General features: G+C 51.7%; 1 protein-coding gene across 2 annotated transcripts in view; it reads right to left on the bottom strand.

Moving 5' to 3' along the window:
• Nucleotides 1–17,605, bottom strand: part of LOC100502300 (uncharacterized) — an 82,463-nt gene that overhangs the window by 55,913 nt on the left and 8,945 nt on the right. For both annotated transcript variants that reach the window (XM_008649423.4, NM_001363261.1), the window contains exons 7-8: nucleotides 17,427–17,519; nucleotides 9,276–9,345 (exon numbers count right to left, since the gene is read on the bottom strand). In XM_008649423.4, the coding sequence (XP_008647645.1) occupies nucleotides 9,276–9,345; nucleotides 17,427–17,519 (163 nt within the window). The remainder of the gene's footprint in view (nucleotides 1–9,275; nucleotides 9,346–17,426; nucleotides 17,520–17,605) is intronic.

The following is a 17,605-nucleotide window of genomic DNA, read 5'->3' as shown; positions in this document are numbered from 1 at the left end:
CATAACAAATCTGTAAGTGAAGAACTTCTCAATAAACTTATGAGCCGGACATGGATCAGCAGTACAAGCAGGCACCATTGATGTCAAAGCACTCATCAGGCGATCAAAGGCTGAGTAGTACTCATCAATACTCATATCATTTTGCTCAATAACATGTGTCTGCTGCATAAGGGTGTGTAATAGAGCACCACTATCCTGAACAAAACGCTCCTTCAAATGAGACCAGATGGATTTAGCAGTTTTGAATTTAGACAAACTCATAATCATAGACGGTTTGACGCTGTTCACCATAGCAGCCATCACTTTACCATCATTAAGCTGTCATGTTTTGATATCAGCAGCATTGCGACGATCATCAGCAAGAACAGGTGCCGCATCAGTCAAATGGAAGAGTAATCCATGTCCCCGGAGTGCAGTCTCAACACAGAAAGCCCACTCCGGATAATTTTGACCATCGAGAGTGATATTAACCACAATAGCATTTGTCGTCATATTGAATTCAATGGAAATAAGTGAAACCAAACAAACCAGAGGAGCCGCAACTGACAGCAGCCCGACTTGGACGACTTGACGAAGATCCTGGGCAGCGGAAACCGAGATGGACAGCAGCTGTCACCCTGCTGCAGATAATCAAGGCCACCTCAACTCTGCCCGCAATGGCAGCCACCTGCGCAGAGACAGCAACGGCGCAGATCTGCAGCCCTGCCCACAAGACGAGGTGACTGCGATGGTGACGAGGGACAGCGGGACGGCAGATGTGGCAGGATTTGACAGCAGCCGGATCTGCGCACTCCCTGGACGTCGGATCTTGCGCAGAGCAGGCCGTGCGCAGAAACGGCGGGCGGATCTGCGCAAATCTGCGATTGGCGCAGGGACAGCAGGTGGACCGGGCGCGGCAGACAGACGGCGGATCCGGCGGACGGCAGCAGGTCGACGGGGAGCGGCAGAGGACGGATCCGGCGGACGGCGGGATGGCAGAGGGCGGATCCGGCGGACGGCGGGATGGCAGAGGGCGGATCCGGCGGACGGCGGATGCGCAGGGACGGTGAATCCTCGACGAAGCGGCGGCCAGCAGGCCGCGACGGCGGCCAGGAAAAGGGACCCGCGGCCGCGACGGCGGGCGGGAGTGGAAGGACTGCGACAGCAGCCGGAGAAGAGGAAGGAGCTGGCCGCGAGGACAGCACAGCGACGGCGCGACGGCGACGAAAAATTGGATCAGGGTGGGCTTAGACGTAAACCCTAACCCTAACCTCCTCTGATACCATGTGACTAACCTTGGATTAGGCAAGATAATCACCCCCACGGGTACTGTAGCATATATATAGGCATATAGGCAATATGGGCCTTAACAATTGTATCTTCCTATGTCAATTTCGGTATTCCTCTTCCTTTCTTCCCATTGCTATCGCGTCATAGCATCCCACTACACATTGGTGCCTCTGAAGGTCTCCGTTGGACATGTTTAAACCATCTCAACTAATGTTGGATAAGCCCTTCTTCAATTGGCGCTACCCCTAGCCTATCATATATATCATCGTTCTGGACTCGATCCCTTCTTGTATGGCCACAGATCCAACGCAACATGTGCATTTCCACAACACTTATCTGTTGAATATGTCGTATTTTTAGGCTAACATTCTACACCATACAACATAGCAGGTCGAATCACCATCCTGTAAAACTTGCATTTTAGCTTTTGCGGTACTCTCTTGTCATATAGAATGCCATATGTATGACACCACTTCATTCACCCTGCGAAATCACATCTCATATCTTAGGTTTTAGTTCTACTGAATCTAAAACCTTTGGACTCTAAAGTCTTCTGCCACAACTCAAATTTCCTATTTACTATTGTCTGACCTTCATCGACTAGAACTACACCGTTCGCAAAAAACATACACCAAGGGGTATCCCCTCGTATGTCCCTTATCCATTACCAAGGCAAAAAGGTAAAGTCTCAAAGCTGATCCTTATGTAGTCATATTATAATCTCAAAGTCATGTGTCCCCATCACTTGTTCAAACACTAGTTATATCATTGTTGTACATGTCCTTAATGAGTCCAATGTACTTCGTTGGAACTTTATGTTGTTCAAAGCCTACCACATAACATTCATTGGTATTTTGTCATAAGCCTTCTCAAAATCGATGGAAACCATGTGTAGATCCTTCTGTTCCTCCCTATAGCTCCATGTGATGTACGGAAATAAGTACACACGGCGTCACAGGGCACGCGACGTGCGGCGCGCGGCTGAGCGCGCAGGACGCCTGATCCAGCAGGCAGCGCCTGATTCAGCAGGCAGCCAGGCCTAGCGGCTAGATCGGGAAAGAATAAAAGTGATTGATGGCCTTCCTATTAGTCCGGGCTAGATTTAGAAGGAATAGGAGTGATTAGTGATTGATGGCTTTCCTTTATTAGTCCGGGCTAGATTTAGAAGGGAATAAGAGTGATTAGTGATTGATGGCTTTCCTTTAATAATCCGGGCTAGATTTAGAAGGGAATAAGAGTGATTAGTGGCTTCCTTTAGTAGCCCTGGCCTATGGCCTTATATACCCCCTGTAAGCACCCATGATGAGGACAAGAAAGTTTTATCTCAGTCTCCTACCTCTCTCTAATCGGCAACAGGGGGCATAACCCGTTGACGAAGACTGCCGTTCCTGGGGGCATAACCCGGTCGGCAACACGGACGGCGGCTACGACCTTCGGAGCCGCGGTCCTCCTACCCTCGGGCCCGATGCCCTTGACAACCTGGTATCAGGAAGTCGGCGATCCCCAACCACCACCCCCAGCCCTTCAGCCACTGCAGCCGCACCACCACCACCAGCCCCCACCTCCCCGTCCACCGCTACGTCCAGGTTCATCACCATGGGTGACGGCGCTCAACCCTCCATGGCCGACGTCATGCAGATGCTCCAGACCCTGTCCACCAACATGTCCAAGATGCAGTCCGACATGGTGATCATGCAGGAGAAGGTCGCCTCCGCGACCGACTACGGCGGCCACCAAGATGGGCAGCCCCGCACGGATCACCCGCCGAAGTTCCAGAGGATGGAGTTCCCGCGCTATGACGGCAAGTCCGACCCGCTGATCTTCATCAACAAGTGCGAGTCGTACTTTCGACATCAACGCACCATGCCGGAGGAAAAGGTATGGATGGCATCTTACAACATGGACGACGTGGCCCAGCTGTGGTTCCTCCAACTCCAGGAGGATGAGGGCACGCCGCCCTGGGGTCGCTTCAAGGAACTCCTCAACCTCCGGTTCGAACCAGCGCTGAGATCGGCGCCGCTGTTCGAGCTGACGGAGTGTCGACGTACGGGATCGGTGGAAGAATATTCCAACCGCTTCCAGGCCCTTCTTTCGCGTGCTGGCCGGCTGCAGGAAAGCCAGCGCGTACAGCTGTACACAGGGGGGCTGCTGCCGCCACTGAGCCATCAGGTCCGCGTTCACGCGCCGGAGTCCCTGGCCGCAGCCATGAGCCTGGCCAGGATGCTGGAACTGGTGGAGCTAGACCGGCTCAGCCCCCTACTCGGTCGGGCGGCCCCTCGCGCGGCCCTGCCCGCTCTACCTACGCGGCCAGCGCTGCCAGCGGCCGGCGCGCCTCCGGTGCTTCCCGTACCGGTTCCCCTAGCACAGCAGCTGGCCCTCCTGGCGTCTCCTCCACGCGGCGCGGCTGGGGCTGCCAAGCGCCTTACGACGGAGGAGCAGGCGGAACGTCGTCGTCTTGGCTTGTGTTACAACTGTAATGAGCCGTACTCCCGCGGGCACAATCGGGTGTGTCGCCGCGTCTTCTACATTGACGGCTTCGAGCTGGAGGACGCTGCCCAGGAGGCTGACGCCGTCGACACCTCCGCACCATTGTTCTCCCTTCGCGCTGTGGCTGGTATGCCCATTTGTGACTCCATGCAGGTGTGCGTGCAAGTGGGCGCCGTGACGCTGACCGCCCTTCTGGACACTGGCTCCACGCATAACTTCATCGCCGAGGCCGCAGCGTCACGCACGGGGCTTGCTGTCCAGACCAGCCCACGCCTCACGGCCACCGTGGCGAATGGCGAGCGCATCGCCTGCTCGGGTGTTTTCCGTCAGGCCCCGATCACCATCGCAGGCGAGGACTTTTGCGTCGACCTCTATGTGATGCCACTGGCCGGCTACGACGTCGTCCTCGGCACCCAGTGGATGGTCACGCTAGGCAAGATGGTGTGGGACTTCACCACGCGCATCGTGGCCTTCACACGCCATGGCCGCCCCGTCTGCTGGGAGGACGTGGCCGCCCGGCGCACACCGCGCCTCGACAGCATCACGGCGCCCGAAGCCTTGCTGGAGGAGCTGTTGACCACGTTCGATGGCCTCTTCGCCGAGCCCTCGGGACTGCCACCGCCGCGGGCGCGTGACCACAGCATCGTACTCAAATCGGGCACACTGCCGGTAGCGGTCCGGCCGTACCGTTACCCGGCGGCCCACAAAGATGAGTTGGAGCGACAATGTGCAGCAATGATCGCACAAGGCATCGTGCGTCGCAGCGACTCCGCGTTCTCGTCCCCGGTCCTCCTCGTCAAGAAGCCGGACGGATCGTGGCGTTTCTGCGTCGACTATCGGGCGCTTAACGCGCTCACGATCAAGGACGCATTCCCTATTCCAGTCGTCGACGAGCTGCTGGACGAGCTCCACGGGGCATGCTTCTTCACCAAGCTCGACTTGCGCTCCGGATACCACCAGGTCCGCATGCGGCCGACTGACGTGCACAAGACGGCGTTCCGCACACATGACGGCCTCTACGAGTTCCTAGTCATGGCGTTCGGGCTGTGCAACGCTCCCGCCACGTTCCAGGCCATGATGAACGATGTCCTGCGCCCCTTCCTCCGCCGCTTCGTGCTGGTATTTTTTGACGACATTTTGATTTACAGCTGCACATGGGCGGACCACCTTCGTCACCTGCGTGCTGTCTTCGGCGCGCTTCAGCAGCACCAGCTCTTCGTCAAGCGCTCTAAGTGTGCTTCCGCGACCTCCTCCGTCGCGTACCTGGGACATGTCGTCTCGACGGCCGGAGTCGCCATGGACCCCGCCAAGGTGCAGGCGGTGCGCGACTGGCAGCAGCCGCGATCGGCCCGCGCGGTTCGCGGTTTCCTCGGTCTTGCCGGGTACTACCGGAAATTCGTGCACAACTATGGCACAATCGCCGCGCCGCTGACCGCCTTGCTCAAGAAGGACGGGTTCCTGTGGTCGGACGAGACGGCGGCTGCCTTCGCCGCTCTGAAGGAGGCGGTCACGTCGGCCCCGGTACTCGCCATGCCGGACTTCTACAAGACGTTCGTCGTCGAATGCGACGCTTCGTCCCACGGCTTCGGGGCAGTGCTGGTCCAGGACAGCCACCCCGTGGCCTTCTTCAGTCGGCCCGTGGCGCCTCGTCACCGCGCCCTAGCCGCCTATGAGCGGGAGCTGATCGACCTAGTCCAGGCAATCCGCCATTGGAGGCCCTACCTTTGGGGGCGCCGTTTCGAAGTCAAGACCGATCACTACAGCCTCAAGTACTTGCTGGATCAGAGGCTGTCCACCATACCACAACACCACTGGGTGGGCAAACTTCTCGGCTTCGACTTCTCCGTCGAGTACAAGCCGGGACATACCAATGTCGTCGCGGACGCGCTCTCACGCCGCGACACACCGGAGGAGGGCTTGGTGCTGGCCTTGTCCGGACCACGCTTCGACTTCATAGATCGGCTCCGTCAGGCACACACCGTCGACCCCACGCTCGCGGCCCTCCAGCACGACATCAGCAGCGGCGCCAGGTCACGGCCCTGGGCGCTAACCGACAGCCTCGTCCACTATGCGGGCCGGCTGTACATTCCGCCCGCCTCCTCACTGCTCCAGGAGATCTTGGTGGCGGTCCACGAGGAAGGCCATGAAGGCATACAGCGCACCCTGCACCGACTCCGGCGCGACTTCCATTTTTCTCACATGAAACGTGTGGTGCAGGATCTGATTCGTGGCTGTGCAGTCTGCCAACGCAACAAGCCCGACCATCAGCACCCGGCCGGCTTGCTGTTGCCCCTGCCGGTGCCGCAAGGGGTATGGACGGACATCGCCATGGATTTCGTCGAAGCGCTGCCTCGCGTCCGCGGCAAGACCGTCATCTTCACGGTGATAGACCGCTTCAGCAAGTATGCACATTTCGTTCCCCTGGCGCACCCGTACACGGCCGAGTCTGTGGCGCAGGCATTCTTCACCGACATCGTCCGTCTCCACGGCATTCCCCAGTCGATCGTCTCTGACCGGGACTCGGTGTTCACCTCCAACTTCTGGAGCGAGCTGATGCGCTTGAGCGGTACCAAGCTACAGATGACCACGGCATTTCATCCCCAGTCAGACGGTCAGTCCGAATCGGCGAACAAGGTCATCATCATGTATCTCAGGTGCTTGACGGGAGATCGACCCCGCGACTGGTTGCGCTGGCTCCCATGGGCGGAATATATCTTCAACACCGCTTTCCAGTCGTCCCTGCGCGACATGCCGTTCTGCGTCGTCTATGGCCGCGACCCTCCCTCACTTCGCTCCTACGAGCAGGGGGCAACGCGGGTGCCTGCGGTGGCCAGGACTTTGGAGGAGCGCGCGGAGTTCCTGGCAGATATCCGTCACCGGCTAGAGCAGGCCCAGGCTGTCCAGAAACATCATTATGATCGTCTACATCGTGACATCGACATGCAGGTCGGCGAGTGGGTGCTGCTTCGTCTACGCCAGCGCCCGACGGCCTCCATGCCCGACTCATCGGCTGGCAAGCTGAAGCCGCGGTTCTACGGCCCTTACCGCGTCGTCGAGCGCATCAACGCCGTGGCTGTCCGCCTGGCCCTGCCTCCTCAAGCTCGCCTCCACGACGTCTTCCATGTGGGGCTTCTCAAGAAGTTCCACGGCGCGCCTCCGCAAGAGCCTCCAGCTCTACCTCCGATTCGCCACGGCGCAGTTATTCCAGAGCCAGAGCAAGCAGTCAAGATGCGGCTGCTCAGGGGAGTTCGGCAGGTCCTCATTCGCTGGCGGGGAGCCTCTCCGGCATCGGCTACCTGGGAGGATGTGGACACGTTCCACGCTTCATACCCACTCTTTCAGCTCGAGGACGAGCTGCCTCTCGAGGAGGGAGAGATGTGATGTACGGAAATACGTACACACGGCGTCACAGGGCACGCGACGTGCGGCGCGCGGCTGAGCGCGCAGGACGCCTGATCCAGTAGGCAGCGCCTGATTCAGCAGGCAGCCAGGCCTAGCGGCTAGATCGGGAAAGGATAAAAGTGATTGATGGCCTTCATATTAGTCCGGGCTAGATTTAGAAGGAATAGGAGTGATTAGTGATTGATGGCTTTCCTTTATTAGTCCGGGCTAGATTTAGAAGGGAATAAGAGTGATTAGTGATTGATGGCTTTCCTTTAATAATCCGGGCTAGATTTAGAAGGGAATAAGAGTGATTAGTGGCTTCCTTTAGTAGCCCTGGCCTATGGCCTTATATACCCCCTATAAGCACCCATGATGAGGACAAGAAAGTTTTATCTCAGTCTCCTACCTCTCTCTAATCGGCAACAGGGGGCATAACCCGTTGACGAAGACCGCCGTTCCTGGGGGCATAACCCGGTCGGCAACACGGACGGCGGCTACGACCTTCGGAGCCGCGGTCCTCCTACCCTCGGGCCCGACGCCCTTGACACTCCATCACTTGTCTTATTAAGAAAATGGCTTTTATGGTTGACCTTTTGGGCATGAAACCAAATTGGTTCAAAGAAATCCCCGTTATTCCTCTCAGACGATGCTCGATAACTCTCTCCCATAGCTTCATAATATGGCTCATCAACTTAATTCTCCGGTAATCAGTATAATTTTGAATCTCCCTTATTCTTGTAGATCAGTACCAATATACTTCTTCAGTCATCAGGCATCTTGTTCTACTGGAAGATATGGTCGAACAACTTGGTTAGCCATATTATAGCTATGTCTCTGAGGCATCTCCATAACTCAATTGGGATACCATCAGGGCCCATCGCCTTACCTCTTTCATCCTTTTCAATGCCTCTCTAACCTCAGGTTCTTGTATCATATGCACAAAGCGTCTGTTGGTGTCATCAAAAGAGTAAACCAACTAAAAGGTTGTGTTCTCATTCTCCCCATTGATTGAAAAATTTGTCAAAATGCTATCGTCATCTATGTTTGATCTCATCCTTCTTCACTAAGAGGTGATCTGTTACATCCTTAATGCACTTGTTGAAGTTTCTTGTCTTCCTCTCGCAAACCCTAGCCATCCTATATATATCCTTCTCTCCTTCCTCCGTACTCAAATGTTCGTAAAGATCCTCGTACACCACATCATTTGCCACACTAACAGCTAGCTTTGCAGTCTTCTTTGCTATCTTGTACTTCTCTATGTTGTCCATACTCCTATCATGGTACAAACGCTTGTACCATTCTTTCTTCTCCTTAATAGCTCTTTGGACTTACTCATTCCACCACCAAGTATCTTTATCTTCGCCTCCACTACCTTTACTTGCTCTACACACCTCTAAGGCCACCTTCTAAATGTGGGTTGCCATCTTCTCCCACGTGTTGTTTGTGTCATCCTCTTCCTTCCAAGTGCCCTCTTTAATGACCCTTTCCTTGAAGACTTCTGCCTTCTCCCCTTTCAGTTTCTACCACTTTGTTCTCGCGATCTTGGCTTGTTTATCCCTACACGTGTCGTCTTGGGCCAAGTTCGGGAGCTCCACGTGTCGTCCTCTCACCAGTTTGCCAACATCATGACTAAGGGCTTGTCTATTCAGTTGTTTACTGATTTTTTGTCCAGTCTTTGCATACATGATTCTCTCGATGCGATTGTGGTAGTTGTTAGAGATTGTATAGGATTGTATATAGGAAAATCTTTTATATCTGTAATTGCATTGTACTCCAAGTCATATTAGCCCTATATATATGAAGGTTACCCCCCCCCCCCAACTAAGGGAGTGTGGTGTTTCTCATCTATCTTTCTACACACATGCTTTAGTTATTCTATAGTATTTGGGTCTTGAATGTTGCGTGTGTGGCAACATACATTTACTCATTTAGTACTCTCTTTAATGAAATGACACACATCTCTCCTTCGTCGTTCGAGAAAAAATATTGTATTTGATTGGTATAGTGGTGCCAGAGTGAGGAAATTGGTAAATTAAAAGGAGTAAATGGTGCACAAATAAGTAAATAACCAAAAAGGGTTTAAGAGTTCCAACATAACAAGAAGTTGTAATGAAGAGCAATGATAAAACAGCAACCTGAAGATCATCCAGCTCTTCTCTCATGGTGTCAGTATCCTGCCACTGGGTGCTTACTTGAGTGAACGTTCTGCATGAAAACATAACCAAAAATCAATTGCTGAATCTAAGACATGTGCTAGCAATCAAACATGGGAATACCCTAAAATTCATAAATCAAAAGAAACTAAATTTTACCATAGAAAGCATCTGGATGTTGATATATTATCCTGGACTAATAGGTAAGTTGCCTAGTTATGATATTCATTAAATGGTAAAAGTGACATGGCATGTATTACTAGATGCTTAACATTCTAGGTTTTACTGGAAAGTACAGAGTATCCAAATTGTATTGCAAGTGAATTCGTAACTTTATAGTATCTATCAAAAATTAGTCCATTCAAGGTTGCAAATGTTGCACTCCACCTAACTAGTTATTCAGACAGCAAATATTTTTACACATGCAAAGACTATTGTCATAGAAACTTGATGCAGTACATTCAATACAGTTGCATACAAACATCAGATGGCACTATGGGCATAAAAACACGGATATATGAGCATGTCATTTTTATGGTAGCTTATTGTAGGAAGGAGAGATTGCGTATAATGTGTTGAATGTATTGCATTGAGCCTCTAGGGAGTATATATAGGAGTACATGACTTGGAGGACAAGAAGGCTATCCTAGAAATAAGGAAGGTTATCACGGGATTACAATCAATCCTAAACCAACTATATCAGGAGTTACCTAATATACTCTAACATCCTCCCGCAGTCGTAGCGTTAACAACACAAACGGACAGACTGGAGAACAATGGAGATATCCCCCCCACACAATTGAAACGCCAGTGCGAATGCTGCGACTGGAGTAGCCCATGTAGATGATCGCCCTTTATGTCGATAATGTCGAGATAGCCGAGTGCAAGGGCGTCGAGCCGTTGTCGATGTGTCGTGTGTCGGGTAGCTATGGTCGATGTAGATATCGAGGACGCCGAAGATGACAAGCCGCACAAGTCGCGGGCGCAGCACATGGGAAGGCCCGCGTCGCACCAGGAGGCGCCAGGGTGACGATGGCGCAGAAGGAGCGCGCCATAGATGAAGACGATGACCAGTCGAGGCAGTCGTAGAGGAAGTAGTCGATGCCGAGGACGATGTTGTCAAACTGTTGTGGGCAAGGCGTGCTCCAGGTTTGCCACACTTAGAAACGTGTCGTAGATGAATGCACGTGTCGGTGTTGCCAGTACCGCACGTACTAGGTAGAAGGCCCCCAACCAAGTGTCAGCGTCTGAAGGGACGAGCAGAGAAGACCTCCACGACAGTTGTGGTGTGTTAAGGCCCATTAGGCCCAGGTCTACTGCCTATATATATATTATATAGTCCTTAGGGACTAATCATCATTTGTCAATCCTAAGGTTAGTAACATGGTATCAAGCAGGTTACGATTAGGGTTTTTCCTAATTTTTTAGCCGCCGTCGCGGCCTTCCCATCCTCAGCCGCCGGCCGCCGTCGCGGCCTTCCCATCCTCAGCCGCCGGTCGCCGTCGCGGCCTCCCTATCCTCAGCCGCCGTCCCTGCGCGGATCTCCGTCCCGCGCTGCGGCCCGCGCGGATCTCCGCCCTGCGCTGCGCCGTCGGCTGCGGATCCGTCGCGGCCACCCATCCTCCGCTGCAGTCGCGGCGCCGCCGTCTCTGCGCGGATCTCCGTCCCGCGTTGCGGCCCGCGCGGATCTTCGCCCTGCGTTGCGCCGTCGGCTGCTGCGGCCTGCTGTCGCGGCCACCCGGTGCCGCCCCTCCTGCGCGAACTCCGCCCCGCGCTGCGCCGTCGGCTTCTGCGGCGGCTCCTGCGCGGACTCCGCCCCGCGCTGCGCCGTTGGCTTCTGCGGCGCCATCTCCTGCACGGATCTCCGCCCCGCTGCTCTGCGTCATCCATCTGCGCTGGTCGCCTGCACCGTTGTGGATCTGCCCCGCAACTCTGCGCGGATCTCTGCCCCTGCGCGGATCCTTCTTTCTGCGCGGATCTCTGCCCGTCTGCTGCGCCGTTGCTGTCGCTGCAGTCTCCTGCGCGCTGTCCCCGCAGGCTCCTGCACGGATCCGTCCGGACTCCTGCGTGCCATCAGCCGCACACAGGCCTGTGCACTGTCTGCAGCGCCGGTCAGATCTGCTGCTGCAGCCCCGGCCAGATCTGCTGCAGCAGCCCCCGTCAGATCTGCTGTTGTCCTGTGACTTCGCACAGTCTCGGACTCTCGGTACCATCAAGCCAGTTTTTTTTTCAGATCTGCTAATCTTCAGCATTTTATTGCTATTCACTATGTCGACCAACGCTATTATTGTCAATATTGTGCTTGATGGGCAGAATTATCCAGAATGGGCTTTTTGTGTCCAGACTGCATTAAGAGGTCACGGATTACTATTTCATTTGACTGAAGATTCTCCTGTTTTAGCAGCTGATAGAAGCAATGCTGCTGCAATCAAGACTTGGCAGATAAATGATGGCAAGGTAATGGCTGCAATGGTCAACAACACTAAACCAACTATGATTATGAGTCTGTCCAAATTTACCACTGCTAAGGCTATCTGGTCACATCTGAAGGATCGATTTGTTCAGGATAGTGGTGCTCTTCTACATACCCTTATGCAACAGACTCATGTGATTGAGCAACATGATATGTCCATTGATGAATATTATTCAGCTTTTGATCGGATTATGAGTGCATTGACCTCCATGGTGCCCGCTTGTACCGCTGTGCCTTGTCCAGCCCACAAGTTCATTGACAAGTTCTTTACCTACAGATTTGTTATGGGAGTTCGACCTGAATTTGATTCCCTTCGTGCAAGGCTCCTTCACAGTTCAGATACTCTCACCATGGCTCAGGCTTTGTCCGAATTGCTTGCTGAAGAGACTCGTCTGAAGTCTATGTCCTCTATTACTGGTGTGAGTTCTCATAGTGTGTTGGCTGCTACTCAGAGGTCTAGGAACACTTCCTTTCCGCCTTGTGAACACTGCCAAAAGACCACTCATCGGTCTGAGAACTGTTTTGCTAAGTTTCCAGAGAAGCTGGCTGATTTTCGTGTCCGTCGTGCTACTCGTGGTCGTGGTACAGGACCATCTTCTAGAGGCTCAGTTGCGGTTGCTGCTACTTCATCTGCTGGTGCTTTGTCATCATCTTGGGTTCTTGATTCTGGAGCTTCCTTTCATGTGACATCTGATAAGTCACGGCTGACGTCTACTACACCTGTCACCGAGGGTACTTCTGTTCAGACTGCTGATGGTACTTTATGTCATGTCACCCACAAGGGTTCTCTTTCTGATTCAACTTATACTGTCCCAAATATATTTTTTGTACCTCAATTATCCATGGATCTACTATCAGTTGGTCAAATTACCGATCACAATTGTTTTGTTGGATTTGATGACTCATCTTGTTTTGTACAGGATCGCAAAACAGGGGATGTGATTGGGACTGGCCGTCGCCGTAAATCTTCGCCTCGCCTTTACATCTTGGACACCTTGCGCCTTCCTTCATTCCCTACAACTACACCTCATGTGCTCGCTGCTTCGGGCCCCACGACGTCATTCGCCCAGTGGCATCATCGTCTAGGTCACTTATGTGGATCCCGTCTGTCTACTCTAATAAAGTCAGGATGTTTAGGCTCTACTCATGTTGAGTCTAGTTTTCATTGTAAAGGTTGTCATCTTGGAAAACAAATACAACTTCCATATTTTACTAGTAATTCCCATTCTGCTAAACCTTTTGATCTAATTCACTCTGATGTTTGGGGTCCAGCTCCGTTTGTTTCTAAAGGTGGTCATAAATATTATGTCATTTTTATTGATGATCATTCTCGTTATACTTGGCTTTACTTCATGAAACGTCGCTCGGAATTGCCTTCTATTTACAAGTCCTTCACTCGCATGGTTCACACCCAGTTTTCTGCTACTATTAAAGTTTTTCGTTCAGATTCTGGTGGTGAATTCCTATCTGATCATTTTCGCCAGATATTGACCATAGAGGGTACTCTAGCTCAACTTTCTTGTCCTGGTGCTCATGCCCAAAATGGTGTTGTTGAACGCAAACACCGTCATATTATTGAGAGTGCTCGTACTCTTTTGATATCTTCTTTTGTGCCTTCACACTTTTGGAGTGAAGCTGTTTCCACTGCCGTGTATCTCATTAATAGACAACCTTCATCAAAACTTTCTGGTAAATCACCGGGTGAAGTTCTTTTTGGGACTTCTCCACGATATGATCATCTTCGAGTGTTTGGATGTATATGCTATGTCTTGTTACCACCACGTGAGCGGACTAAATTGACTGCTCAATCTGTAGAGTGTGTATTCCTTGGATACAGTCCTGAACACAAAGGCTATCGTTGTTATGATCCATCTACTCGTCGTATTCGGATTTCTAGAGATGTGAGTTTCAATGAAAATCGCCCCTTCTTTCACAACCAGTCTACTCACTCCACCTATTATCCCACAGAATCTACTTCTTTCATGTGTCTTCCTTCCATTCCTCCATCTGAACCATCATCTTCTACATCCACATCTGATATTCTCATTCCCATAACACCACCTTCCACCTCCACGTCATCCACCTCTTTCTCTTCCAAACCACCTATCATCCAAACCTACATTCGTCGTTCCCGCTCTATCCCTACGGCTGGTCCTGATACTGATCCTGTACCTGAGTCTTGTACTAACAACTCTGAGTCTAATGATGTTTTTAATCAGGGATATCGTCTTCGTGATCGTGGTACTATTGAACCTCCAGATCGTTATGGTTTCCCTCGGACTGCTGTGGCAATTGTTGAACCCACTACTTATCAGGAAGCTTCTGGGATTCTTGAGTGGCAGCTAGCAATGATTGATGAATTGGCTGCTCTTGAACGCACTGGTACATGGGATATTGTTCCTTTACCCTCACATGTTGTTCCTATCACATGTAAATGGGTCTTCAAAGTTAAAACAAAATCTGATGGTTCCATTGAGAGGTATAAAGCTCGTCTTGTGGCTCGTGGTTTCCAACAGACTCAAGGACTTGATTATGATGAGACTTTTGCACCTGTTGCACATATGACTACTGTTCGAACCTTGATTGCAGTTGCAGCCTCATCTTCTTGGACTATCTCCCAGATGGATGTTAAGAATGCTTTTCTCAATGGTGATCTACATGAAGAAGTTTATATGCATCCTCCTCCGGGGGTTGATACTCCATCAGGGCACGTTTGTCGTCTCCGTCGTGCATTGTATGGGCTGAAACAAGCTCCTCGTGCTTGGTTTGAGAGATTCATCTCTGCCATCACAGCTGCTGGTTTTTCTTCTAGTGAACATGATCCTGCATTGTTCGTTCATGTCTCTCCAAAAGGCCGCACTTTACTTCTATTATATGTGGATGATATGCTGATTACAGGCGATAACTCAGAACATATTTCTCATGTCAAGCAGCATCTTAGTAAGGAATTTCAGATGTCTGATTTGGGTCCACTTAGCTATTTCTTGGGCATTGAAGTTCAGCAGACTCCAAAAGGTTTTTACCTGTCGCAGTCCAAGTATATACAAGACCTTCTTGATCGCTCTGGAATTACTGATACTCGCACAGCTGCAACACCAATGGATATTCATTTAAAACTTCGTCCGAAGGATGGGACACCTCTAGCAGACCCCACTCGATATCGTCATATTGTGGGTAGTCTTGTTTATCTCACCATCACCAGACCTGATATTGCTCATGCTGTTCATATGTTGAGTCAATTTGTATCTACACCAACTTCAGTTCATTATGGTCATTTGCTTCGGGTGCTTCGATATTTACGTGGGACACGATCCAGATGTTTACTCTATGCTTCTGATAGCCCCCTTCGGCTACATGCGTATTCTGATGCCACTTGGGCAAGTGATCCTGTTGATCGTTGTTCTACTACTGGTTACTGTATTCTTCTTGGATCCTCTCCTATTGCTTGGAAATCCAAGAAGCAAGCGGCCATATCTCGTTCCAGTGCGGAAGCCGAACTTCGTGCCCTTGCTACTACCACTGCTGAAATTATTTGGCTCCGCTGGCTATTGGCTGATCTTGGTGTCTCTTGTGACACTCCTACACCTCTGTTATGTGATAACTTGAGTGCTATACAGATTTCTCATGATCCAGTGAAGCATGAACTTACTAAACACATTGGTGTTGATGCATCATTTACTCGGTCTCATTGTCAGCAGAAGACTATTGATCTTCAATATGTACCCTCAGAATCTCAATTAGCAGATTTCTTCACCAAAGCACAAACAAGAGCACAACATCAGTTCCACTTGATCAAACTCAATGCTTCAGATCCTCCATTTCCACATTGAGTTTGAGGAGGGGTGTTAAGGCCCATTAGGCCCAGGTCTACTGCCTATATATATATATTATATAGTCCTTAGGGACTAATCATCATTTGTCAATCCTAAGGTTAGTAACATGGTGCAGTATGGCGAGAGTGCCGTCACAGCTCACGGTTGTCAGAGCGAAGCAGATGAAGTAATCGATGATGAGATGGCGACGCTGGCAACAAGGTTGTGCTAGAAGAAGGCAAAGAGGTAGGCGTGGTGACACTTCGAGGATCCTGGAGTCGCGACGGCGAGAGTCACGAAACATAGGATGAAGAGACTCGACAGCGCCAGTAGGGCGCGCCGACAAAAGAACTTGATGACGAACGTGGTGCCATCTTTTTTGCTTTTTGGCCCAGTGACGGAGCGTGTCGACACAGCATGCAGGTGCAGAGCAGATCGGCGGGTGTGCTGACACAGCTCGCAGGTGTCGAATAGCTTGCAGATCGTGCGCAGGAGACACACACCGACAGTCGACGGCGATGTAGATGCGACGGCGGGGGTCGATGACGAACGGCGACGTTGCTGCCTGAAGAGGCGACACAGTGGCAACCCTTGGACAAACGTCACGGGAGGGTGAGGTCACGCGCACGATCGGTTGGCCACACCGACGATGTGCGAGGCAAGGACGACGATGGTGATGTCGATGGCAAAACCTCCCAATCAGTAGTGGCGATGATGAACAGGCGGAGATCGATGTACCGGTGAAGAGGCGCAGAAACAGCATGCAGGCGTCCCCTGGCACGCCGCTAGCCACGCCATGTGAAGGAGCCAGTGTTGTCGAAGCTGATGTCGATGACGCACGAGCCGACGAGTGATGGGTGATGGAGACGCAAACCCGATCTCTAACCGGGAAAAAACAAAAAAAAACACAGCAGCACCAGATTTGGTACATCACCGGGGTACCCTAGTGGAGGGGTGGCCACCAGCGCGAAGAGAAAACGAGGGGCGGCGTGGCGCCAAGGCTGCCCCAAGCGGAGCACAACGTGTAACCGAGGCGGAGCGAGACCCGACTCGTCCTCCCCACGACGTGACGGTCCCAAAGATTGCCCATCCACGGTCCGGTCGACGGTGAAGGTCGCATCAGCCTCCATGGTGGCGTGCGATGTTGTCGGTGGCGGGGATACAACCCCATCACAGCCGCCACGACGACGACGTGCAATGGGCCAGATCCGGTTAGGGTAGTCTATGGGAAGGTGGACAGAGGTCGTCGACGGGGCCTTGATGGTGAGTTCCGATCTAGTGTTGTGCTTGACGACGCGACGACGAACGCAGAGAGACATATGGATCTGTGGCGCATCCTACGAGGGCGCTGCCCCCGACGGAAAGCGATCTCCCGGGGGGGCAGCGGCAACGACAGCGGAAGACGAAGACCAAGTGTTTGAACCTAGACTCGTGATACCACGTAGGAAGGAGAGATTGTGTATAATGTGTTTGATGTATTGCATGAGCCTAGGGAGTATATATAGGAGTACATGACTTGGAGGACAAGAAGGCTATCCTAGATACAAGGTTATCACGGGATTACAATCAATCCTAAACCAACCATATCAGGAGTTGCCTAATATACTCTTAACACTTATGAAACCCACTAAAGCATATGTGGACTCCAGTTGTACTAACTGACACAAAATAAATCATACCAACAATGAAAATAAATAGCATATCGAGGAATGAAAAAATGAAAATCAGCTTCAACTATCAAATAACAAGGTGATTAGCTGGTAGTCAATAATTTTTGGAGCAGCTACAGTTGTACACTCATTTCTGTCACTACCATAGGTGCTCCAAAGTCAAGGCATGACCATGTACCTCTTGTACCATGAAAAATCATTTGGTATGCTTGCTTTTGCATTCTTGAGATGATCAAGCTGCAGTAGGACGTCAAGCAACTTAAGCATAGACCTGCATGAGCGACACAAAAAGAAGAAGAAAAGCCTTTATTCCCAAGAAAGTTAGAGAGGAAACCCGATACGAGCAGCAACACCACC

The sequence above is a fragment of the Zea mays genome, chromosome 1, assembly GCF_902167145.1.
Source record: "Zea mays cultivar B73 chromosome 1, Zm-B73-REFERENCE-NAM-5.0, whole genome shotgun sequence".
In the NCBI taxonomy this organism is placed as follows: Eukaryota; Viridiplantae; Streptophyta; class Magnoliopsida; order Poales; family Poaceae; genus Zea; species Zea mays.
Note: the sequence above shows the minus strand (reverse complement) of the source record. Positions and strands in the feature narration are given on the sequence as shown.